Raw genomic sequence first — 21,663 nt, 5'->3', positions numbered from 1 at the left:
TTGCACTATGCCCAAAGCAGCTATGCACGGTACTCTGTTGCAGAGGTCCTCCCCCAGGGTAGGGATTTGTTTCTGCACACTGTAGTCTTGCATGTTTTCGTAAAGCCCCCAACAGCATTTGTTTGTTTCTGTTCCCTTTTCCGCTGCCAGCCCACCTATCCCGCTTTCTGCTGTGGGAGATCACCGGAGACTAATTAATGTGGGGAAACTCGTATCTTTACTGAACTCGTCCTACTTTTTTGTTCTTACTGGAAATGGTGTTTGTATTACTGGGAGAAGCTGTTTCGGTGATGCATAGATTCAGCTGTTTGATACAGTAGTGATGCAGATGAATTCGGCTTGGTGCTGGAGCTACTGGGATGAGTAACTTCTCTTGACCTTGCAAACTCTTTGTTCCTGGCATGCTCTTTCATGCCTCAGGTGCACTGGACTGAGTGTCTGCTCAGTCTGAAATGAATAGTACACTGCATGTACACCAGGGTACTTGGCTAAATTTTGGTGTACCTTGACTTGATGAGTGTCATACTTCTTCAGAAGAGCTGAAGTGCCGTATAGCTCCTGAATATTACGTACAACTAACCCCATCTCAGGTCTCTCTTTCTGTGAGTGATACTGCAGTAACATCTTTTGCTAATTGATACTTCTCAAACTTTAGGGAGACGGGTACTAAGCTGGATTGTGTTTGGACAAATATCCTCATTTGCAACTGCTATGTAGAGTACTGAGCAGATTTCGTTTAAAGCAGTTATTATAAAAAAAAATTAAAATGAAGAACAGAGGCTGTGCCTCTAATGGATCACTGAAAATGAAGCAGCCTCTAGTGAGCAAAGTATACTCCACTATAGTCAAAGCTTCATCACTGACCGCAGTCTCAGGGTTTCTGTTTCTTAGAGATGCAGAACTCCTTTCAGATACTCTCAGAGCAAATGTGTGTTAATTTCTAGATGCATCAGTATGCTGGATTTGGTGGGGCTATGCTCAAGTGCTTATTTGTGTATAGAATACTGTGACCTACCTCTGTTTACACTTGAAATGTTTAGAATGAATCCATCACTTCAGGACTCAAAGTTACTTAAAAGTGACCAGAGTTCCACTGATGTGCATCATCCAATACTCATTCTTCTCACTGTACTTTGCCTAGAGACATCTTAAATAGTTGGGTGAAAGCATGCTTCTCTATATATGTCTGTATATGTTTGTAAGTATGCTGTTACCATCACTCTTTACAATGTGTTCAGGGGCTCCCTGTAAAAGAATTGCTAAAAATAAACAGTCTTGGAGTTTGGGGTTCTAGTAGTACTTCCTGAAAATTTGAATGGTAGTAAAAATTGTATGCTTGGAAGAATTCTGCTCACGTACTTCAGTATTCTGCTAGTACTTCCTTGTTTTCTTGTAATGTGTAGTGTTTAGATGAAGACTTTTTTCTTCCCTTAAAGAGATGTATATCACGTGTTGTTTAAACCATCATGGCTTGGAAATCTTGAATGAAATTTGTGTGCTATATTGTCATGTCTTATTTATCAGGAAACAGTTGGAGAAGGGAACAACAGTTGTGTTTAAAGAGTGAATTCTCATCTAGCAAGAGCAGTGTGGTTCTGTTTGTTGTTAGAAAATACATATCCAATGTATTTTCTGTGGTTTTGTAGCTGTTTTGTATGTATTATGATTATTTGAGCGTCACATTTTGAAGTGCTAGATAAACACATACAAAGATATTCCAGCCAAGAAAATTAAAAAAAAAAATCAGTTTCCGTGATATGGAGTTAATATTCAAGTGGAAAAAAAAAATAGCATTGCTATAATGTTACTCTACCATATGTTTTGCTGTTCTGTATGTTGAACACACACAAACTGGGTTTTTTAAGTGAGTTTTCTTCACAATATTTTGTTTTTGTTGTGCAGTTTACTCCCTTGTAGTGTTTTAACTGAATTAATTAATGCTGACTTCATACTGCATCTGCTCACAGACCAGTTGTTCTTCAGCTGAGCAATTAGATTTCTAGAGGCACTGATGCCTCAAGATATTTCCTGTTTCTCAGTTAACTCAAGCATTTTGAACTCAAGCAGCTTTTCCCATGCAGAAATATAGCTAATATAATCAGTTTCACAATTGGTACCAAATGCAGCTCTCATTTTATTTAAGCACTGGCAGATGTATCATATTCTTATTATGTTGCAGAACCTTGGTGTAGCTATCAATAAGTGGTACTTGGTACTGTGGGCATGCTGCACAGACACTGGCAGTTTATTGACATCTTTTTGCCTAGGGTAGTGTTCAGGTGGGGAACGGAGTCTGACACGGGATGGCTGGTTACTGTCTGGGTATTGGTGTGAGTCTCCATTGCTTGTGACACTGTCTTCAGATGGGTCATATGAGACTCTCTGAAATGTCATTCTAGTGAATTCGTAGAATCTGGCTGGGTTCTTGTCCCATGTGACCTTTACACTGCCCACATTGCTACTGATTATATTAAATTACTTTCAAAATATCTTCTAACCATCCTGTCTGTGTCCTGTCCATATGACTGTCCTATGTGACTGTTTCTGTGTGAAAATAAAGCAATTTTATTGACTATAAGTATCTTAGTTATATCCAACTTGGTCAATTTTACAGCAGGAACTGCTGGGGGAAGTCACTGGAAATGACAGATTCTCCACCCAGGGTATTAATCCATATGCTTAGGCATACAAGCAGTGCTTATCAACTAGTCTATGCACAGCAGGAGCTGCCAGGAGAAATTCTGGGACTTTTTTGAAATTTTCAACTGGAGAGCTCCTGTAACATTTAGTTAAATACTTTGTCATGAAGGCTGCTGGGAGTTTGGTCATCGTGTCTCTAGTCAGTCTGTTGTCTCATCTATGCACAGACCAGCTGGGAGGATCCGAGATCGCACTGGGAACTGTATATTCTGCATATTCATACAGGCACAGCCCTGATCCCCTGTTACACTGCAGTTGTAACAGTTTCCACCTTGTATCACAGTTGTAAGTCAAATTCCCCTGATTGTGCCTCAGGGGTATATATTGTTTAGTCTCAGAATGTTTGGCGATTATTCTAACAGGATGGGTGTGTGCAGTATATAAGCTCTTGAATAACCAGACAAAAGCTCTGGTTGCCAGTTCCCCTTAGCCAGTGAGTTCATACTGTTTCGGGCAACTCATGGCATAGTAGCTTTTGCCTTTCATGTTTTGTCAAGTCTGATGTTTAGTTCTAAATGTTATGAATGCTTTTTTGTTTTGTTTAGGATCTTCTACATTTAGCTTGGAGATTCTCTCCAGCTGTTTTTTCATTCTTCTGTAGATATAGCTGTGTCAAAGCTGTAGGGGAGCTGAGCTTTCTTGCCTCATGGAGGTGCAAGCAATTATACCACCTTGGTGAGGAGCGTAAATTATTCATGGAAGAAGTTTGCCAACTAGATGTGTTTTTGAGGAGGTGGTGTTCTGTTCCTGGTGTTACCAATGTATATGTTGGCTCTTGGACCTAAAGAATATCTGTGGAGATTAAAGATTGAGGGGCCCGTGTGCCGTGCTCGCAGGTGCCCCACGGCTGTGCGAGGCTGCCCCGAGTCCCCTGGGACCCCCCCCCCCCCCCCAGCAGCCTCCTGCCGTGGACTGGCAGCGGGATGAGCAGGGCCTGCAGCAGGTCCTGCAGCTGCTCAAGGACTCGCGGTCCCCCAATACGGCCATGCAGCGCGTCGTGCAGGAGAAGCTGAAGGAGCTGAACCAGTTCCCTGACTTCAACAATGACCTGATGCTGTTGCAATAGTAGTCCTGCTCAGCACAAGAGGAACCGCAGGTTCAGACCCCTGGTGCGTGTGCTTGGCTGAGGAGCCACTGGCGCGAGGCTACCATCTGTGGTACCTTATGACTGAATGCCTCGAAGTCAGAATTCCACCTACATGTAGTGATTATTAAACAAACAAACAAATTACAGATATGATCTTAGAGGTCTTTTCCAGCCTATGATTCTAAGTAAGTTCCCTTGCTGTAGAGCCTTTCTGACTTGAGTATTATGTGGCTATGAACTAAACACAGAACATGAAAGAAACCTGAAAAGACCTAGTTTCTTTTTGTCAGTGGGAAAATTTATTGTTAAGGATATTTTTTTTTGGTTTGGGTTTCCTAGATCTCTAATTCTAAGGCTCCCCCCAACCCTCATCCCTTCCTGGTCATCTCATCTACTTCTTTGTGGAACATAGTTATTGAAAATGACTCTCATTTTTAAGCAAATAGGATCTCCATCAGTTCAGAGGCATGTTTGGAACAGCATTCCGTGTACTACACTTGGTGTACCAAAATACAGCATGGAGTGCTGTACTGTTTTCAGGGTGGTTCTTGGAAGTAGTGTGTTTTCTGGCATCTAGAACATCTGTTTCTCAATTCTGAGGACATATAGTTGGAGCAGAGAGGTAGTATAGCCCCCAATATCTTCCCAATGTTCCCTTATCAGAGAGTCATAGAATAGAATGATTGAGACTGGAAAAGACCTCTGGAGATCAGCTTGTCCAGCCCTTTATCTAGCCTATTTTTTATCTCTGATAGAGAAGACTGTACAGTCTGCATTGGTAACATGTTCCAGTGCTTGACCAACCTGATGGTTAAAAAAAGAAAAAAAGAGGGAGGGAGGAATTTTGTGTTTATGTTTAATCGATTGCCTGTATTTTAATTTGTGCCTCTTGTCCTTTCACTGGTCAGGTTTCCCTGAGCCTTCTCTTCTTGGGGCTAAACAATCCCAGTACTGTCAGCCTCTCCTTGTGTGACAGATGCTCCTTTAATTGTGTCCATAGCCCTTTCTGGACTCATTCCAATATATCCATGTCGCTCTTGTACTGGGGAGCCCAGAACTGGACACAGTGCTCCAGATGTTTCATCACTGCTGAGCTGAGGGGGAGGATCATCTCTCTTGACCAGCTGGTGATACACTTTTTTTTTTTTTTTTTTTTTATTTGCTACAAACCTACTTTTCAGCTGGTTAGCCCCAACATGTGTTGGTGCATGGGACTATTCCTCCCCACCTTCAGGATTTAGTGTTTCCTCTTGTGAAACTCCCTGAAATTCCTGTGCCCACTTCTGTCTGTTGAGGTCCCTCTGAATGGCAGCACAGCAGTCTGGTCTGTCAAGCACTCGTCCCAGTGTTTAGCTTCATGTCACTGCTAGAATTTCATCATCTTCTGCTTCAGGAGGAGAAAAGTTTATTTTTCAGTACTTCTTGAGGATCTACCAAAAGTGAGAAAACATCTTCTGTATGAAGGTCTCTATAATAACATAATAAGACTGCCTCACCATTTACGGTGGATAATTTGAAGTTTTTATGGCACTGAAAGTTTAATTATCTTCAACTCCTGTCTTTAGCCACTATATAATCAAGTATTATTTAGTAACAGTCTTTTAGTGCTGTGTGGCAGAGTAGTTGTGCTTCTGTTCTCAAGAGGAGTCTTTCCAATGAATTAAGTCAAATATAGGTTGTATACCTCATTGTATACCTGTTTTTTTTGGAGTTTGGATGTGTTCTGTAGAAAATATATCTATCCTTCTTCATGTCATAAATGGATATTAGGTGGAGTAAGCTTCTTTTCCACTGTCTACAACTTTTTTCTTTGCTGCTATTTAAAAAAAAACAAAGGGGAGGAGGATACCCTTAAGAATAGGGTCAGTGCCTCTTAGATTTGCTATTTTTAATTGCAAATTGTAGAGCTTCATTAGTTCAGTGTAGCCGGTGCTTTGTTGAAAACAAAGGATACTGTATATCCTTCAGAAGAGTCATTAATATCTTGAATGTGTTTTAAGCAACATTTGACACCACAGACACAGTGATGAGTCAAAGTCAGTGTTTTTCAACCTATATTACTTGGAACAGAAAATATTTTGCTTGCACAAAACTCTTTTTACAGTGCTGCATTAACTTGCCATTGCATTTTCCTTTCTATCTCCCTGTTTTTCATGTCCTCATTTGCCTCCTCACTTGCCAAAAAGAGCAAAACCCCAAAAGCAAGACAAAATCCAAACTCAAAGGTTGAGCAAGTGTTCTTGAGTTATTGCATCAATAGTCATGTTTGTGTTACACTTCATTCTTACAGATGGCAAATACAGCAAATGAGGAGCTAGGATTTATCTTTAGAACTTCGGTGGTTCTGGAGAAGTCTGTTTATTATTATTATTTTTATTTTTTAAGTTCTTTTGTTTTAGCCATTAGAGCCAAAGCTAGTCTGTCTTCATAATCCCAGCCTCATCTATTCCTCATCTGAAGGACCTTTAAGGGAAATGTGTTTTACAACGTTATCTGCGAGAACTCAAGTTACTGCAATAACATCCTGAGTACTTTTCTGGTCCACTGGTTCTTCGCTCTATTCTCCTATGACTGCAGTCACCCTTCTGGACCTGTGCCCTGTGATCTCTTTAGAGCACCTCAGAATTTTTTTTTGGTTCTTTTGAGTGTTGAAAATTAAGATGTCTGCAATGCATAAACAGAATCCATTCATTACAAAAATTGTATTTCACTGGGTGTGCGTGATACACTTCTGCATTTGATGCCTGCTGCTTTTGACTACTGTTTATTAATTTGTTTATAAATTGACACAAATGTTGTCATTATTTAGCATATATAGTAGATGGACAACAGTTACAGGTTTAGGACTAAATTGTATCTTCCCCCCCCCCCCCCGTGGTTTTTCAAGGAACATAAATGAAGGTCAGCCATTGACAATCTATTCAAGTTCTGTATGTGCCAAATAAAAAGAGTATGTTTTCTGTATTTCAGGGAAGTCTCAAGAACAGGCGGAAGATTTCACCTCAAGAGTTTATTCAGGAATTAAAATCTGGGTCAACAGATGAGAGACTAGTCACTTGCTTAGAATCTCTCCGTGTGTCCTTGACTAGTAATCCTGTCAGGTAACATCATTAACAGATATTGCAAAGATAAATCATATTCTTATTTTTTAATGGTTTAAAATTAATGAATCTGTAGATGTGCATGTTTCAGGTTTTTCCAGTTAATGAATATGTATGCATTAGTGAATGATTGCACCTTTTTTCTTTTTTTTTTCATTGATTATATATCTTCTGTAGGTCTATTTTTCAGTAGAGTTCACTGATCTGTACAAGGTATTGCTAAGAGAATGTAAAACAACTGTAGTGCAGGGCAGTTCAGTTTGTTTTCTAGTGCTAAATAGTCAAAAGTTTTTTTCATTTTTGTTAGCTAAAAACATATATTTTTTTCGATTGTTTGCTTCTGCTTCTGTCCAGTGTGCTTTCGGTTTTCTCCCTTGCTGCCTTCTAGTAACTTTTGCTGTATCTGTGGGCTTTATCTGAGCACAGCAGAGCACAACATTAGTTTACCTGTGCTTTTTCTTAAAAAAGACTAACTCTGTGGTAATTGTAACTCTAACACTGATATCGGTCTTTATATTTAGTTTTGATTTTATCCATGCAGCTTGATTTGTAGATGCTGGCTTTATTTTTTTAAATTATACTTTTTTGTATTCTACTCTGTTTATAAGCTTTTGTTTTAGAGTTCCTATTCAAGCCACTGGTTGAACACATGATTTTGGGAAACTGTTTTGGGTTTAGTTCAAAATAATGCAGAGGAAATGTTGGGGGTGCTTATGATGGGGTGTGATTAAAAAAGGATTAGGAAACTTTCTTCTTTCTGCATCTGGCTTGGGAGAGTTGTTCATGTGGGTCTTCTGTATTGGTGTTTGCTTCTTTCCCTGTATTAATTTGTTTTTTAATTGGATTGTCTTATTTAGAGTATGTAATGGTTCACATGGGAAGAAACATGCTTCGTATTAATCTGAGCTCTTCTGACAGAGGGTTTTACAGGAGATATACTTCCTTCATGAATGTGAAGCTACTTTTTGATATAGTATCACTTCTCCTTCTTTATTGAAAAAAACACAAAAACAAAAAAAAAAACCAACAAACACCAAAAACCAAAAAAACAACCCCAAAAAGCCAAAAACCCAACAACAACCCACGACCCCAGAGATATTTTTAATTTACACTTATGTTGATTTAACAAAGAAAACTTTGCTTGTTAGTACGCATCTGGAAATAGAAACACACAACGTATGAAACGTGACAACTTTGGTCTGGAGCAATTTCTTCTCTCTGTTCTTGATATGACTGGATAGTCTCATCTTTTAGTTTGTGATCCCTTTCCCACACACCAAGAGAAAAGTTAATCCCCCTCCCTCAAAAAAACCAAAACAGACCAAAACCCATGATCTTGGTGAGGTTCTAGTTCTCTCTGACAGCACAGAACAATGTCATTGGACATCAAGGGGCGAGGAAGATGGAGAAATGGTATCAGAATAAGGAATGTGGAGGCCAGCTATGAGGGAATGGTGTTGGCCTATACTTGAGGCATTTGATAAAGAATGCAAGTTGAATTTGACTATGATGTTGTAATAGAGCATCTGACCAATACTAAAAGTCTGGCGATCAATATTATCTGCAAGAATAAAGTACAGGAACTTAGAAGGTTTACAGCAACTAAATATTACGAATTTTTGGACTAAGTAGGTTTTCCACAAATGTTTCACTTTGAGTAAGGTAAGGATTAGAAATCTGTAGATGCATGTTATAACTACAGGGGAAAAAACAAGTACTTTTGTGCATAGAAAAAGGGAAAAAAGTTTCATTTTTGTAAGCTTAGTGTGTTTTATGTTAATCCATCAAAGGATGCTATAAGAGTATGATGCACTGCTGATATCAGAGTATTTCACTGAAGCTTTTGAGAGATTAATTTCTTTGACTTTTGTACAAATATTTCTAGATTGCAACACTGGCTTTAACTTTGTTTAGTGAAATATAAACTATGATAGGTAGAAAATTTGACAGTTGAATCTGTCTTAACTTGACCATAATTTATTAAAATTTAACTTCAATTTGAAACATTAAGCAGAATGTAAGAGACGACATAAAAGAACTAAAATGCTTGGATTGACATGAAACTAATTAACTTAATGGGTGTATGGCCTAAGGGCAGGTCTGAGTTTGAGAAATTTGAATTGGAAGGAGCGTGACTGGCTTGCAAAAACACCAGAGAAGAGGTATTTCAGTAGGCAGCAGTTTCATTAAAAAAAAAAAATTCTCTATTACTTGTCCGTGAATGCATTTTAGTCTACAAATTAAAAGAAGAGTCGCAACCAAAAGAACATAAGGGTCCTGAAACAGTCTTCTGGTGTGCTGTGATACTTAAGACAACTGTTGACGTAGATCTCACTAGGCTTAAACAGAGCATTTTGAAATAGCTTACGAAAAAACGTAGTTCCTCTGTAGGGGTGATATACAAAAATAGCAAAAATGTAGCAGCAGCACACTGTTCCTCATAATAAAAATTTGTGAAGTCAACATTTTTAAACCACATCCCCTTCTTTCTAATGAATAACAACAGTAGATGTGCATTGGATGCCGGTATTGGTGACCTTGGTTTCCTGTCGGCAGCCAGATCATTAAGAACTTGCTTTGATATGTGAATACTGAACTCCAGTCTAGCTGCTGTAAATCCATGATCATTTTTAATTCCGAATTCATATGATTTGGAGAATGAGAAATAACTGATGAAACTTGAGGATTTTATTTTGTGCATGTATGATACCTAAGAATAAATTTATGCCTTTAAAACAGGATGAGAATTAAATTTAGATTCGGTCTAGCCTGACGATCTTCACATTTGTAGGCTGTGATCTTTTTGACAATATATAATCTAGGGTTTTTTGCTGTTTTTTCAATTACTATATTTTAATCAACTTTTTAATCTTACTGACACTTTGGTTTCTGATGCAAGAACTGCAACGTTGTTTTCAGTCAGTCATTTTTGTAAAATGTATTTTTAATTCACAGAGAAAATCCAGATCAAGTGATACTGAGTAGTTTGATCCTGGTACTTAGAAAAATATGTTGAAATCTATGGCTTACTGCAAAAAGTAGTATTTATTTTCCATCATTGTAAAAAGAAAGCCTCAGAAGGAAAATGTATCCACTGACTTTGGTCACTGTGCTTCAGGTAAAGAAATGGGGTGTTTTTACCTCACAGTTGCCAACACAGCATAAAAAACGTTCAGTGATCTAGCTGTACATAGTGTTACAGATAACTGGTTATCTACAACTATTTCTTCTCCTTCTGTATAATAGTTGCAACAGATTTAGCTCTTTGATTAAGAGGACATTTTTAATAAAATGAAAATAGGGGCACTAATAGCTTGGTGTTTTGTCAGACTGACAAAAAGCTGACTGTTTGCTTCTGGGTAGCGTAAGTAATCTTTGTTCTTTTGTGGAAGCAAAGGAAAGGGCAGTAATAATGCAACAATTTTTTAGGCACTTTATCATTCTCAGCATCTTCAGCTGCTGCATGTATGACAAAGTGGCTGTGCAGAATTCTGTCTAACACAAAATGTGCTAAGAAATATTTAGTAGGATTATCTTTAGGTCAGATATGGCCAGTTATACCAAAAACAATTAACAGTTATTTGCCTAATCTGTTTCAGAACAAAATAACCATCCAGGAAGGAGAAAATCTATTTTCATATATATTTACTTTTAGGGGGAAAAAACATATAAAAGCATCTGATCTGGTTCTCTCTTCCTATAATTTGAAGTCCGTTACAGTTTAGTATCTAGCAGATAAGAACTACTGTTTGATCCTGTTTAGAAGTACTATGTATTTCAAAAGAGGTGTTGCATCTCCCCGGTGTTATTTCCAACAGAATAGCTTATCATTTGTCTCTAGTAAGGTCCCACTGTTATAGGAGTATCTAAATATTCTGATTCGTATTTAAAAGTGGTGATAAATAAATTTTCCCAGTGGGTACAATGGCGTGTAAATAGACAAAATGGAGAAAACAATGGAGAGGCTATAATGCAAGTAAAGCAAACAATGTAATTTTTTACTAATCCTGATCAACGTCTTGATGTTGAATTTCTGATGTTGCAGAATGGATGCTTCCTTTTTACGTAAAACACTTTATTTTGTTAATGTATAAGAAGAGATTTCCTCAGCTGGAGCTTTTTTTAAGTAGTGATTTCAAGAATGTACAGAAACTATTGGTACTACACCCACAACAGAATCCGTGTTTCGATGATGAAGATGATAAAAAGTACTACATTTTCATCATGCTAACTATAGCTGTTCTAAACAGAGATGGCTGTGTAATCGGTTAATAGATAAAAGTAATATGCTAATATAAAAGTGGGCAAAGAATGGAAGAGATACCCATTATGAAACAGTTTTCTGTCTTGTTGCCCAAAGAGAATAATAAGAGAACCAAGGATTTGTCTTATGGCAGTAGTATGGAAAGTTGACTAAAGGTGTCAGGAAATATTCCTGCCTCTTATGGAAAGAGAAGAGTATTCAAGTACTTGTAATATTCAGTTATGGAATGAATTCATAACTGCACACTTCATAAAAGGAATTTCCTGAGCAAATAGCCTCTGCAGTTTCTCTGCTTGTATATGTATTTGTTGCCTCTGCAGCCAACTTCTCCTTCCTCCAGTGGAAATTAGAAGTCTGAAGTTCAAAATATCTGTGACTTACACAGACAAAGAAGTGTAAAGAGCAAAATATTCCTTCTGTTATGACTATGAATGACTGTTGTCCATGAACTTTAGGCTTAGGTAATTGATCAACCATCATGGTTTCAGCAAGACCAACAGCTACTGTCAAAGGGATGGCTGCAGTATTGCTATGAGTCATGCAGTTACTCGTATTTGATATCAAGGGGTTTTGAGCAATAATAAACAGTACTGTGAAGCAGATGTCTCATGTAGAAACAGTGTGCTCAGGTTTAACCTCACCAAATGATAGCTTTGGGAATAGCTAAAATTTTAAATGTTTGTTGTGTACACTTGGAGATACTCCTATGGATTAATATCTCAGGCAGCCAATTGTGCAATTCCTTTAAGCTTTTCCTTCTTTCTCTGCCATTTATGGGTAGATTCTGACCTTTCGAGGAGACCCTAGAACAGTGTGTAGTAGAAATTTGTTGTTTTTCTCCTCTTCCTTTGCAAGGGTTTTTTAATTACAGTTCTGTGCCAAAGAATGTATAATTGTTAATTTAAAATTAGTAAATTGAATGACTACTGTAATTTTTTGAATATTTTTTAATTTAAGGTGATTTGCATCAATGAGTGAATGGAATGGCTCTTGATCTTCTGTTGAGTAAAGAGTCGATTCGGGTTTTTAAAATGATCCAGTTCTACTGCTTTTATTTATACTGACAAATTTCATTCATTGTAATTAGTCTTTGAAATGTTATATTTTTTTAATGTGTTTTTTCTTTCTCCCTAGCTGGGTTGAAAACTTTGGCCGAGAAGGTCTGGGGCTGCTTTTGGATGTTTTGGAAAGACTGGTTGAGACAAAAAAGTAAGGACGATTTCACATAAAAATACCATTTTTTTCTCAATATGTAAACAGCATGTAATTACACTATATTTTTTATTTATTCAGCCAGGACAAAGTTGTGAAGAGGAGTCAGCATAAGGTTATACAGTGTTTGAGAGCCTTCATGAATAATAAGGTATGGGATTTTATTTTACAGAATCACAGAATGGCAGGGGTTGGAAGGGACCTCTGGGGATCGTCTGGTCCAACCCCCCTGCCAAAGCAGGGTCACCTAGAGCAGACTGCACAGGACCTTGTCCAGGCGGGTTTTGGATATCTCCAGAGAAGGAGACTCCACAACCTCCCTGGGCAGCCTGTTCCAGTGCTCCGTCACGCTCAGAGGGAAGAAGTTCTTCCTCATGTTCAGACGGAACTTCCTGTGCTTCAGTTTGTGCCCGTTGCCCCTTGTCCTGTCGCTAGCAAATTTAATTTGGAAATGTAAATTACTACAGTTCAATCAGATAATGTACACGATCAGTGGGTATAAGCCTGTGCAATTTGGAGAAGCAGTGTGTTGGTCAGCTGTGGTTTGAAGTTCTTTCTGCTGCCTGTTCATCTCTCTAGAAATATACTTGGAGAATAGTGTGAACTTTTGATGCTGATGTATGCCCTTATTACAGAGTAAGTGGCCTGTTTTGGACTTTTCTCTCACTTCATTTTTTTTTTTTTTTTTTAAATTAAGTGTTCGATGGACTTAAATGTCACTTGAGGGAACTGTCGCTGTCTTGTACTAGAGATTTGATGCAGTCAGTTGGATTCCCTCCAACTCTCCTGACAACTGTTTTTCTGTTATTTAGTATGGATTGGAAAGAATTTTGGGAGAAGAAAGAAGCCTTTTGTTGCTGATCAAAGCAATTGATCTCAAGCAAACTAACATGATGACGGACATAGTTAAACTCCTTTCTGCAATGTGCATTGTTGGAGAGGAAAGCATGTAAGTACTGTATTTAGCTAGAAATAGTACGGTAATTTTACGGTATCTAAAATTATATGGGAATGAAATGCTGAATTTTTCAACTTGGGTTTAAAAGTAGTATCTGTACTATATTGTCAGTTTTTAGAATAACTTTGTGACTTTTATTATGCTTATATCAGTAAGAGTTTTCTTATTGACATGTGGATGTACTGGTTAAATGGAAGTAGTTATGCGGCCATTCTTTTGTTTAAAATTTTTTAGCATTACTTTTAAGGTTTCTTAACCATTGTAATCCAGTAAGTCATTCCTTGTCTCCAAAGGAAGCAAGTAATGCTGAAACCTGCTAATTTTGTACGCAAGAAATTGAGGAAGGTGAATACTTTGAGAACATGGCTCTCCATGTAACAAATGAACAGCAAGGTTAAGTATCTCTCCTGAGTGAAGTGCTTTTCTTTTCTTATAGCCTTGAAAAAATTTTGGAAGCTGTAACAGCAGCAGCAGAGGAAAGGAATGTTGATAGATTCTCTCCTATTGTAGAAGGTCTTCAGGATAACTCAGTTCAGCTGCAAGTAAGCAAACTTTTTTCACAAAACTCTGCAACAAGTAAAAAGAAAATACTTATTCTTCTGTATTGAACAGGCCATTACAATAAAAAGGAGGAGGGGTACTGTTTCAAAGAAGGGTAAAATTTTGGAATGTTGTTTATAATGTTATCTTTTAAAATGCGTCATGGAAAGATTCAGTGTTGAGAAATACATGGGAATTGCAGGTTAGTTTGTTGATTTGTATTCACCCAAATCTTACAGACTTTGGGGGTTAAATTTATACTGTTTTTTAAAATAAAGCGTAAGTCGTATATTCAGATGCAAAAATATTATCTCACTTTGGAGTTATTTGCTGAAATTTAAAGACAAGTTATAGTAAAAAACCAAGTTTTTTGGCAATTGCTTTTAATAATTAATCTTTAAATTGGCAGGAAATCTGTCTCTCATGTCCACTTTATGATTTCATAGAATTGCATCTGGAGAGTTTGAGGAAAGAAAGCTTTCACCTTATGTTCAGTTTTCGTCAGCTGGATATAAGGTTTACTGCAGAAAGACACAAAGTACTATACTGCATTTGAATGATCATTATAAATCATTGGTCTAAGTGTAAATATTAACTTAACTGATTTTCACGTGATTCAGTTGAACTGAACGCTGTTTGTAATTTTCTTTCTTTGCAAATACTACAAAAATGGTACAAGATGAATCTCAAGTTTGAAAGAAATGGTTGTGTTACTCCACTGTCACCTTTTATGTTAAATAGTCCATGTCTGACAGTAAAGATTCTTGTCTGTTTCATATATCTCACAGAAAAGCTAACCATAAAGAAATACTTGAAGGTTGGAGAATCATTTGGAGTTGAATTATCCCAGTACCAATGGGATTATCTTGTGAAAAACTATCCCTTATTTCTTATTCATACTGTCTTATAGAGTGGTTTTGGTCGGAACAGACCTTTAAAGATCGTCTAGTTCCAATCCTCCTGAAGTGGAGGGGCATCTTTGATTAGATCGGGCTGCCCAAAGCCACATCCAGCTTGAACCTGGAACACTTCCAGGGACGGGGCATCCATAGCTTTGCAGGATACGATTAGCTCGCTTGGCATGTAAGCAGCCTGTATCTAATTTTTCATATATGAATATCCCCAAGTCCTTCTCTAAAGGGCTGCTCTTGATCCGTTCATCACTCAGCCTGCACTGGTGCTGGTGATTGCCCTGACCCAGATGCAGGATGTCACATTTGGCCTTGCTGAGCTTCATGAGGTTCACATGGGCCCACCTCTCCAGCTTGTCAAGGTCCAAAGGCACCCATCTTCAGCTTCCTATTGTGTGATTTCATGCCTCTTTGTTCTAGAATAGAACTTTTTACAGTTACAATTACTTATTTACCTTTTTATTTGTAGTCTCTGAAGAAGTTGCTAACCCTTTTTAGTAATCCAGATATTAATTTGTAGTATAACTTGTTGAGTAAATAGTTTTTCTTGTTTACCCAATATTGTGAAAATCACTACTAAACTACTTTGTTTCCTGAAGAATACACATTCTATGAGTGCTAAACTGAGCTCAAGTATGTGTATTCTATTCTAGAATACACATTCTGAGTGCTAAACTGAGCTCAAGGGAATATCATAAAAGATGAAAAAGACAGAAAATTACTATCAAGGATAAAGTCAGTTGAATTCAGTTTCTTTAATTTGACAAAGAACTGGTTACTTTCTGTTTCTTTTGTTTGTTTTTTTTTGTTGTAGTGTACATAGGTATCCAGGTGTTCTCTGTCCTGAGCAAGAGATCTGATAGCAGGTTTTTTCTTACTATTTTCTTTAAATCTTGATGTCATAGCCATAGCGAGAATCAGTTACTGTGAGAAGACAAATTCAGCTTTAAATTACTGCTCAGTTTTCTGGCAGTAGGATACATAGCCATGGTGTAATTTGCCAGGTGAGGTAATAGGTGAGGCAAGGACAGTCATTTCATTCGAAATATTTTTTTTTTAACTCTTGTAAATGTTTATGTATCTCAGCAGGATTTATTACATAGAATTTACAAGTTTTGAATAAAAACTAAATCAAGGAATGTATGGATTCTCTGTTTCCTTCCTTTGCTTCAACCTTGAAGATTTCTGAATGCCTGTACTGTGTATTGCATTCCATTACCAATGATGATGGTCAGAGTTTCTTAGGAACCTCAGACAGTCAACTTCAGGCTCAAGAAGGCTCTTCTCCCAGCAATAATTTTTATTGGCTGGAAATGTAGGATATTTTGGTGGTTCTTATATTTCATTTGTTGTTAGTTTTTAAAATGGTATCAGGTTGATGTTAGTTTCGTATAGATGATGTGGATTCTGGCTTAGTGCAGAACGATTTGTCTCCCATCCCCCCCCCTTTTTTTTTCCAGATTTGTGTATTTTGTTAATGTATTGAAAATAATACTAATTGCCTTTAAGGGTCAAAGAGGAGACCTTATTTTGGCAAGACTGAAGTGGGGCTGGAAAGCTCAATGCTTTGGTCAGTGGCTGGAAGGCTTTGTGTAAGGCTCAGCCTAAGGTTAGGATTAGCTGGGGGAGGGAGAAAAAGCATTGAGCTCCAGTTGTAATGGGACTGGAAAGGGACTGCAGAGGGAAAGTGTAGACTATAAGACAACAAATTTCCTGTTTTCCAAGACTTTTGAGTCTGCATTTTCCAGAATGGACATAAATTTCTTGTAGTAGCAGATCCTTATTGTAGGTATTTTTGCAAGAGTCATTTCATTTCTTCAGTATTAAATTTAAATATACGATCTCATATTTCTGTTCTTCTCTGAGGTTTCTAATTCAAGACGAATGATGTTCACTTAACAAGTTCCTATTCAGTTTGGTGGTGTCTTGTTTTTTTTTGTTTTCCCTCCATATTTTATCATCCTTAGATAGTAGGCAGTATGAATTCGGGCCAGGTGTGCAAGCTTGGGCATGTCAGAATTTCAGGACAATATAACATTTGGCTCACTGCATCTGGGGCTTTTTTGGTTTGCATGTTTTTTAGTCCTCCTTTGTTTGCTGATTTACCTGCTTGGTTTATTTTCATATTCGGTCAGGATGTAAGTAAAAAATTTGGTTCCTATTTGATCAACCTGAAGAACAAAAACATTAAAAGTTTGATTTTCTGTTGTGTTTATTTCTATTGTTTTAGTACAATCAATAACGTAAAAATGTGTATATGTTATATAGAGATAAAGAAAATTTTATTCATAATCAAAGAATTTAAAAAAAATGTCCAAATGTATAAATTTGTTTTAATGTTGAATAAGTGTAGTTCAGTGTCTCTTTATATTTGCTGAGCAGTTTTCTTCTTTCTTTGTCATGAATATGGATATAAATAAAAATTCTAAAAGTATCTTGTTTCAGTAAGGAGAAATGCTTTAGATCATGGAAACTATATTTTGCAGTTTCAGGATATTCCATCTAACTTAGAGAATTTAATAGTTTGTATTCTCTATAGAACATATAAGGGTTTGAGAACTTCCAGGTCCATCACAGCACTTATGAGATACCTAAATTTTAATAGTGTGAAGAGAAGTACTTTTCTGGCTATTCTTTATTAGCTTATAGAGTCCTGAAATTAACAGCATTTTTTTTTGAATGTTAGGCTTCCAAATGTGATCCTGAATTTTCAGGAGCTGCATGTTTATATGTGTGTAGATTTAATAGGGGTAAAAAAGCTATCTATAACTCCCTTATCTATACAGTTCAAAAAGCACATGAAAAATTCCTTAAAAGCAGCCCCTTATTTATTAGAAGTAGCAGGTAAATTAAATTAATCCCATGTACTTCTCTCTTTACCTACGATGTGTACCCAAATGGGCATTTCGCTCATTTCCGCCTTTTTAAAAAATATATAAATTTATAAGGGCCTCTCTGAATCTGTAAGTATGCCTTGCAGATTAAACTGAAGGTGATCAGATAGTAACTCTTTTAGATCAACATTTGGGAATAGGCTTCAGAAATTACAATCCCTTGTGAACAGTTAAGTGGCCCCTTTTAGAAATAGGCAGATCACAGAATCACAGAATCACAGAATAGTAGGGGTTGGAAGGGACCTCTGTGGGTCATCTAGTCCAATCCTCCTGCCAAAGCAGGGTCACCTACAGCAGGCTGCAGAGGACCTTGTCCAGGCGGGTCTTGAATATCTCCAGAGAAGGAGACTCCACAACCTCCCTGGGCAGCCTGTTCCAGTGCTGGGTCACCCTCAGAGAGAAGAAATTCTTCCTCATGTTCAGATGGAACTTCCTGTGCTTCAGTTTGTGCCCATTGCCCCTTGTCCTGTCACTGGTCACCACTGAAAAGAGCTTGGCCCCATCCTCCTGACACCCACCCTTCAGATATTTATAAGCATTTATTAGGTCCCCTCGCAGCCTTCTCTTCTTCAGGCTGAACAAGCCCAGCTCCCTCAGCCTCTCCTCGTAGGGGAGATGTTCCAGTCCCCTGACCATCCTCGTAGCCCTCCGCTGGACTCTCTCCAGTAGCTCTTCATCTTTCTTGAACTGGGGAGCCCAGAACTGGACACAGTACTCCAGATGGGGCCTCACCAGGGCAGTGTAGAGGGGAAGGAGAACCTCCCTTGTCCTGCTGGCCACACTCTTCTTGATGCACCCCAGGATCCCATTAGCTTTCTTGGCAGCCAGGGCACACTGCTGGCTCATGGTTAACCTGTTGTCCACCAGGACACTCAGGTCCCTCTCCACAGAGCTGCACTCCAGCAGGTCTGTCCCAAGCCTGTACTGGTGCATGAGGTTGTTCCTCCCCAGGTGCAGAACCCTACATTTGCCCTTTGTTGAACCTCATCAGGTTCCTCTCTGCCCAGCTTTCCAGCCTATCCAGGTCACGCTGAATGGCAGCACAGCCTTCTGGTGTATCTACCACACCTCCCAGTTTGGTGTCATCAGCAAACTTGCTGAGGGTACATTCTAACTCTTCATCCAGGTCGTTGATGAAGAAGTTAAACAAGACTGGGCCCAGTACTGACCGCTGGGGGACACCACTTGTTACCAGCCTCCAACTAGACTCAGAGCTGCTGATGACAACCCTCTGAGTTCTGCCATTCAGCCAGTTCTCTATCCACTTCACCGACCACTCATCCAGCCCACACTTCCTCAGCTTCCCTAGGAGGATATCATGGGAGACTGTGTCGAAAGCCTTGCTGCAGATGTCGATATTAATGGCAGTTGAGACAGTTGAAATGCAGGGGAAAAAGTCATAGCTGATTATCTCTAACCAGTTAAATGTTTCTTATAAATTTGAGCAATTTCTTATTCACTGTTTACAGTGATGTTCAACTCCATTAGTGAGATACCACTTACAAGTGTCGTGGAGAGTGAGACTTCATTTGCAAGAGAGAAGCAACAATATATTTTATTGATATAAACAAAGTCCAACAGTGAATGTGACAGTGGTTTAACAAGATTTGATGGCAAAGTACATTGGATTATTTACTCCATAGAGGATAGGGTTGGATAGAACTGTCATGGAGGCCGTCGTGTTGAGTCATGAGGTTCAGAAAGGACCTCCTTGCTTTCTAAACTCCTTCTCGGAAAGGAGTCTAGGTGTGGCTGGATCTAGACTTAGCCCCAGACTTGGTCAATGGTTTATGTCTAAAGGATTATACATGTGCAATCCATCCTTTATATCACTTGGCTAAAATCTGCAAAGTACTAGTGCGCTTATTCCCAATTCACTTACTGAGTATCTGACATGATAAGGATTCCCTCAACCTCGAGGAGTAACCTTGAGAGGTGTCCCTACTCAGGGGGAGATCCTGGCGTGCAGTCCACTGTCATTTCGGAAAAACTCAACGCGCTCTGGGCTGTCCATTATTTATAGAGCGAGATGATTGACTTATAGTCATTTTTGCATACCAGCAAGACTGCTGGGTTGACAGCCCTTGGCTACTGTGTTGCCATCCGTCTCCCCGAAGTCCAACCTAAACTAGATGCAGCCATCACAACTGTCACACCCCCACAATGAGATAACCAAATCGGTGCAGAAAACTTGAGCTGATTTGTTAACTCTGCAGTAACAGCTTTTATTTTTATAGTACTACTCTATAGATAATAAACAAGTACTTTTCTACAAATTATGCCTTCTTAAGGTTGTGCTATACCTTCATTTGGTATTTTGTTATACTCTGATGTAGATGAAAGGGCTATTTTTAAAACTGAGAATTTACTCTAAATGTTACAATTGCAATATTTAAGCTAAATAGATTAATTTGGCTTTACTGAGGGTGTTACCTTAAAGTTCCTGAAAATAGGTAACATTTTGCTGTTTTATTTGCTCTTGTCTTATGTAGACTTGGAAACTTTTAATGGAAGTTCTTTTCTATTTTTTTTTTTGTTAAGCTTCCATTTGAACACATTTTTTCCACTAAAAGGCTTTTTTTATTTTTCAAACTCCACAAATGATTGCTAAAGTTCTCGTTTTTAAAGACCAGAAAAATCAAGGTTCCTCATGTGAATCAGCTGTAAACTTTTATATCAATGACATTGACCTGGTGGTTAATTTGACAGTGTTTTAATGAGACAAAGGTTTACAGTTGTCAGTTACTTGGTGTACTTGCCTTGATTATCTACTTGATCTGTGTAGGCTTGCTTTGTGGCAGTTGAGTTTGACACTAACAACTGACCTTTTCAATTTTGGATTGACTAATGTTTCTGTTACTTGAAGGCTGAATATATAAAAAGCCTCAGTATGATGATTTTTGTATTTTTAGTGAAAGCTCCATGTGTCTCCTTTTTGCATTTGTTGAAAGCAAAAGATATTTTCCCTTTTATTGTTTATAAAATCCAGAATCATGGAAAGCTTACGTAAATGTTTTTGGTTCAAGACAAGACTGGTGATCATAGCTTGAGAATGTAAGTACAGCCAGGAGTAATAAAGAGTTTATGTTTTTGTTAAGTTGAATATCTGAAGCCTGCACTCAAGAAAATACATACAAGGCAGTCTGGTACCTTGTATACTATGATGACAACTGAAAAAGTCTAATACTTTGGTTGCTCAATTCAGAGGCAGGAAATATAACTCTACTGGCACAACCCACTTTTATGTCTTTAAGACAATGGCAAATCGTGTGTTGCCCAGTTCTTCTCATTCTTCTTGTAGAATCAAATGAATGCTTCTACTCTCTAATCTTCATCTTTCATCACTGTTCCTCAAGCAGGCAGTTTAACTCATGCAAGAGGGCTGCTGCTGTTCTGTACAGGTCTAGTTGCAAATGCCAATCTCCTGCCAATTTTCCAGTTAGAACTGAGAGGAGGCACAACATTGAAGCAAAGGTGCAATTCTTCCTTTTCCAGTTTAGTTTCTGAAAAACGAGCACTGATCATCCGTATGGAAACTTGCACGTGCTTCATGCCTGTCCCGTGATAAGCATTTTTGTGACAAAGTAAAAGATCTTATCTATTCATCAGTAGCATTACCCTCTCAGTATTTTTGGTTGTTAGGGAATACCAATTCATCTTGTTTTTTTAATCTAATAATCTAAGAATGTGAGATGGTGCAGTCTGTGAAATTTTGGTTAGCTGAATTACTTCGTGGTTCTTGGTCGTTCTGTGCTAATGAGATTCTTTCCGTGACTGCATATGTAAGATGATAAATCAGAGCAAAGTTCACCTTATCTAAATGTAGAGACTGATAATATTTAAGATCCATGTAAATGTACATGCGTGTGGATGGTACATCTCAAAGTCATTACTAAAATTTTTTTGTCTTTAGCAAGGGTAAATAATTGATGAACATCAATATAATTTCTGTACCAAACCCAAATCTACAGCCAGTTTAATACTGGCAAGCCGAAT

At 38.1% G+C, this 21,663-nt stretch overlaps 1 protein-coding gene across 1 annotated transcript in view; it reads left to right on the top strand.

Annotated features, from left to right (window-relative positions):
* Positions 1 to 21,663, top strand: part of DIAPH3 (diaphanous related formin 3) — a 266,117-nt gene that overhangs the window by 32,978 nt on the left and 211,476 nt on the right. Inside the window, exons 5-9 of the mRNA XM_075432939.1 lie at positions 6,758 to 6,888; positions 12,287 to 12,361; positions 12,446 to 12,515; positions 13,177 to 13,313; positions 13,759 to 13,864. Of these exons, the coding sequence (XP_075289054.1) occupies positions 6,758 to 6,888; positions 12,287 to 12,361; positions 12,446 to 12,515; positions 13,177 to 13,313; positions 13,759 to 13,864 (519 nt within the window). The remainder of the gene's footprint in view (positions 1 to 6,757; positions 6,889 to 12,286; positions 12,362 to 12,445; positions 12,516 to 13,176; positions 13,314 to 13,758; positions 13,865 to 21,663) is intronic.

The sequence above is a fragment of the Opisthocomus hoazin genome, chromosome 1, assembly GCF_030867145.1.
Source record: "Opisthocomus hoazin isolate bOpiHoa1 chromosome 1, bOpiHoa1.hap1, whole genome shotgun sequence".
Classification (NCBI taxonomy): Eukaryota; Metazoa; Chordata; class Aves; order Opisthocomiformes; family Opisthocomidae; genus Opisthocomus; species Opisthocomus hoazin.
This window is presented reverse-complemented; position numbering and strand designations above follow the sequence as displayed.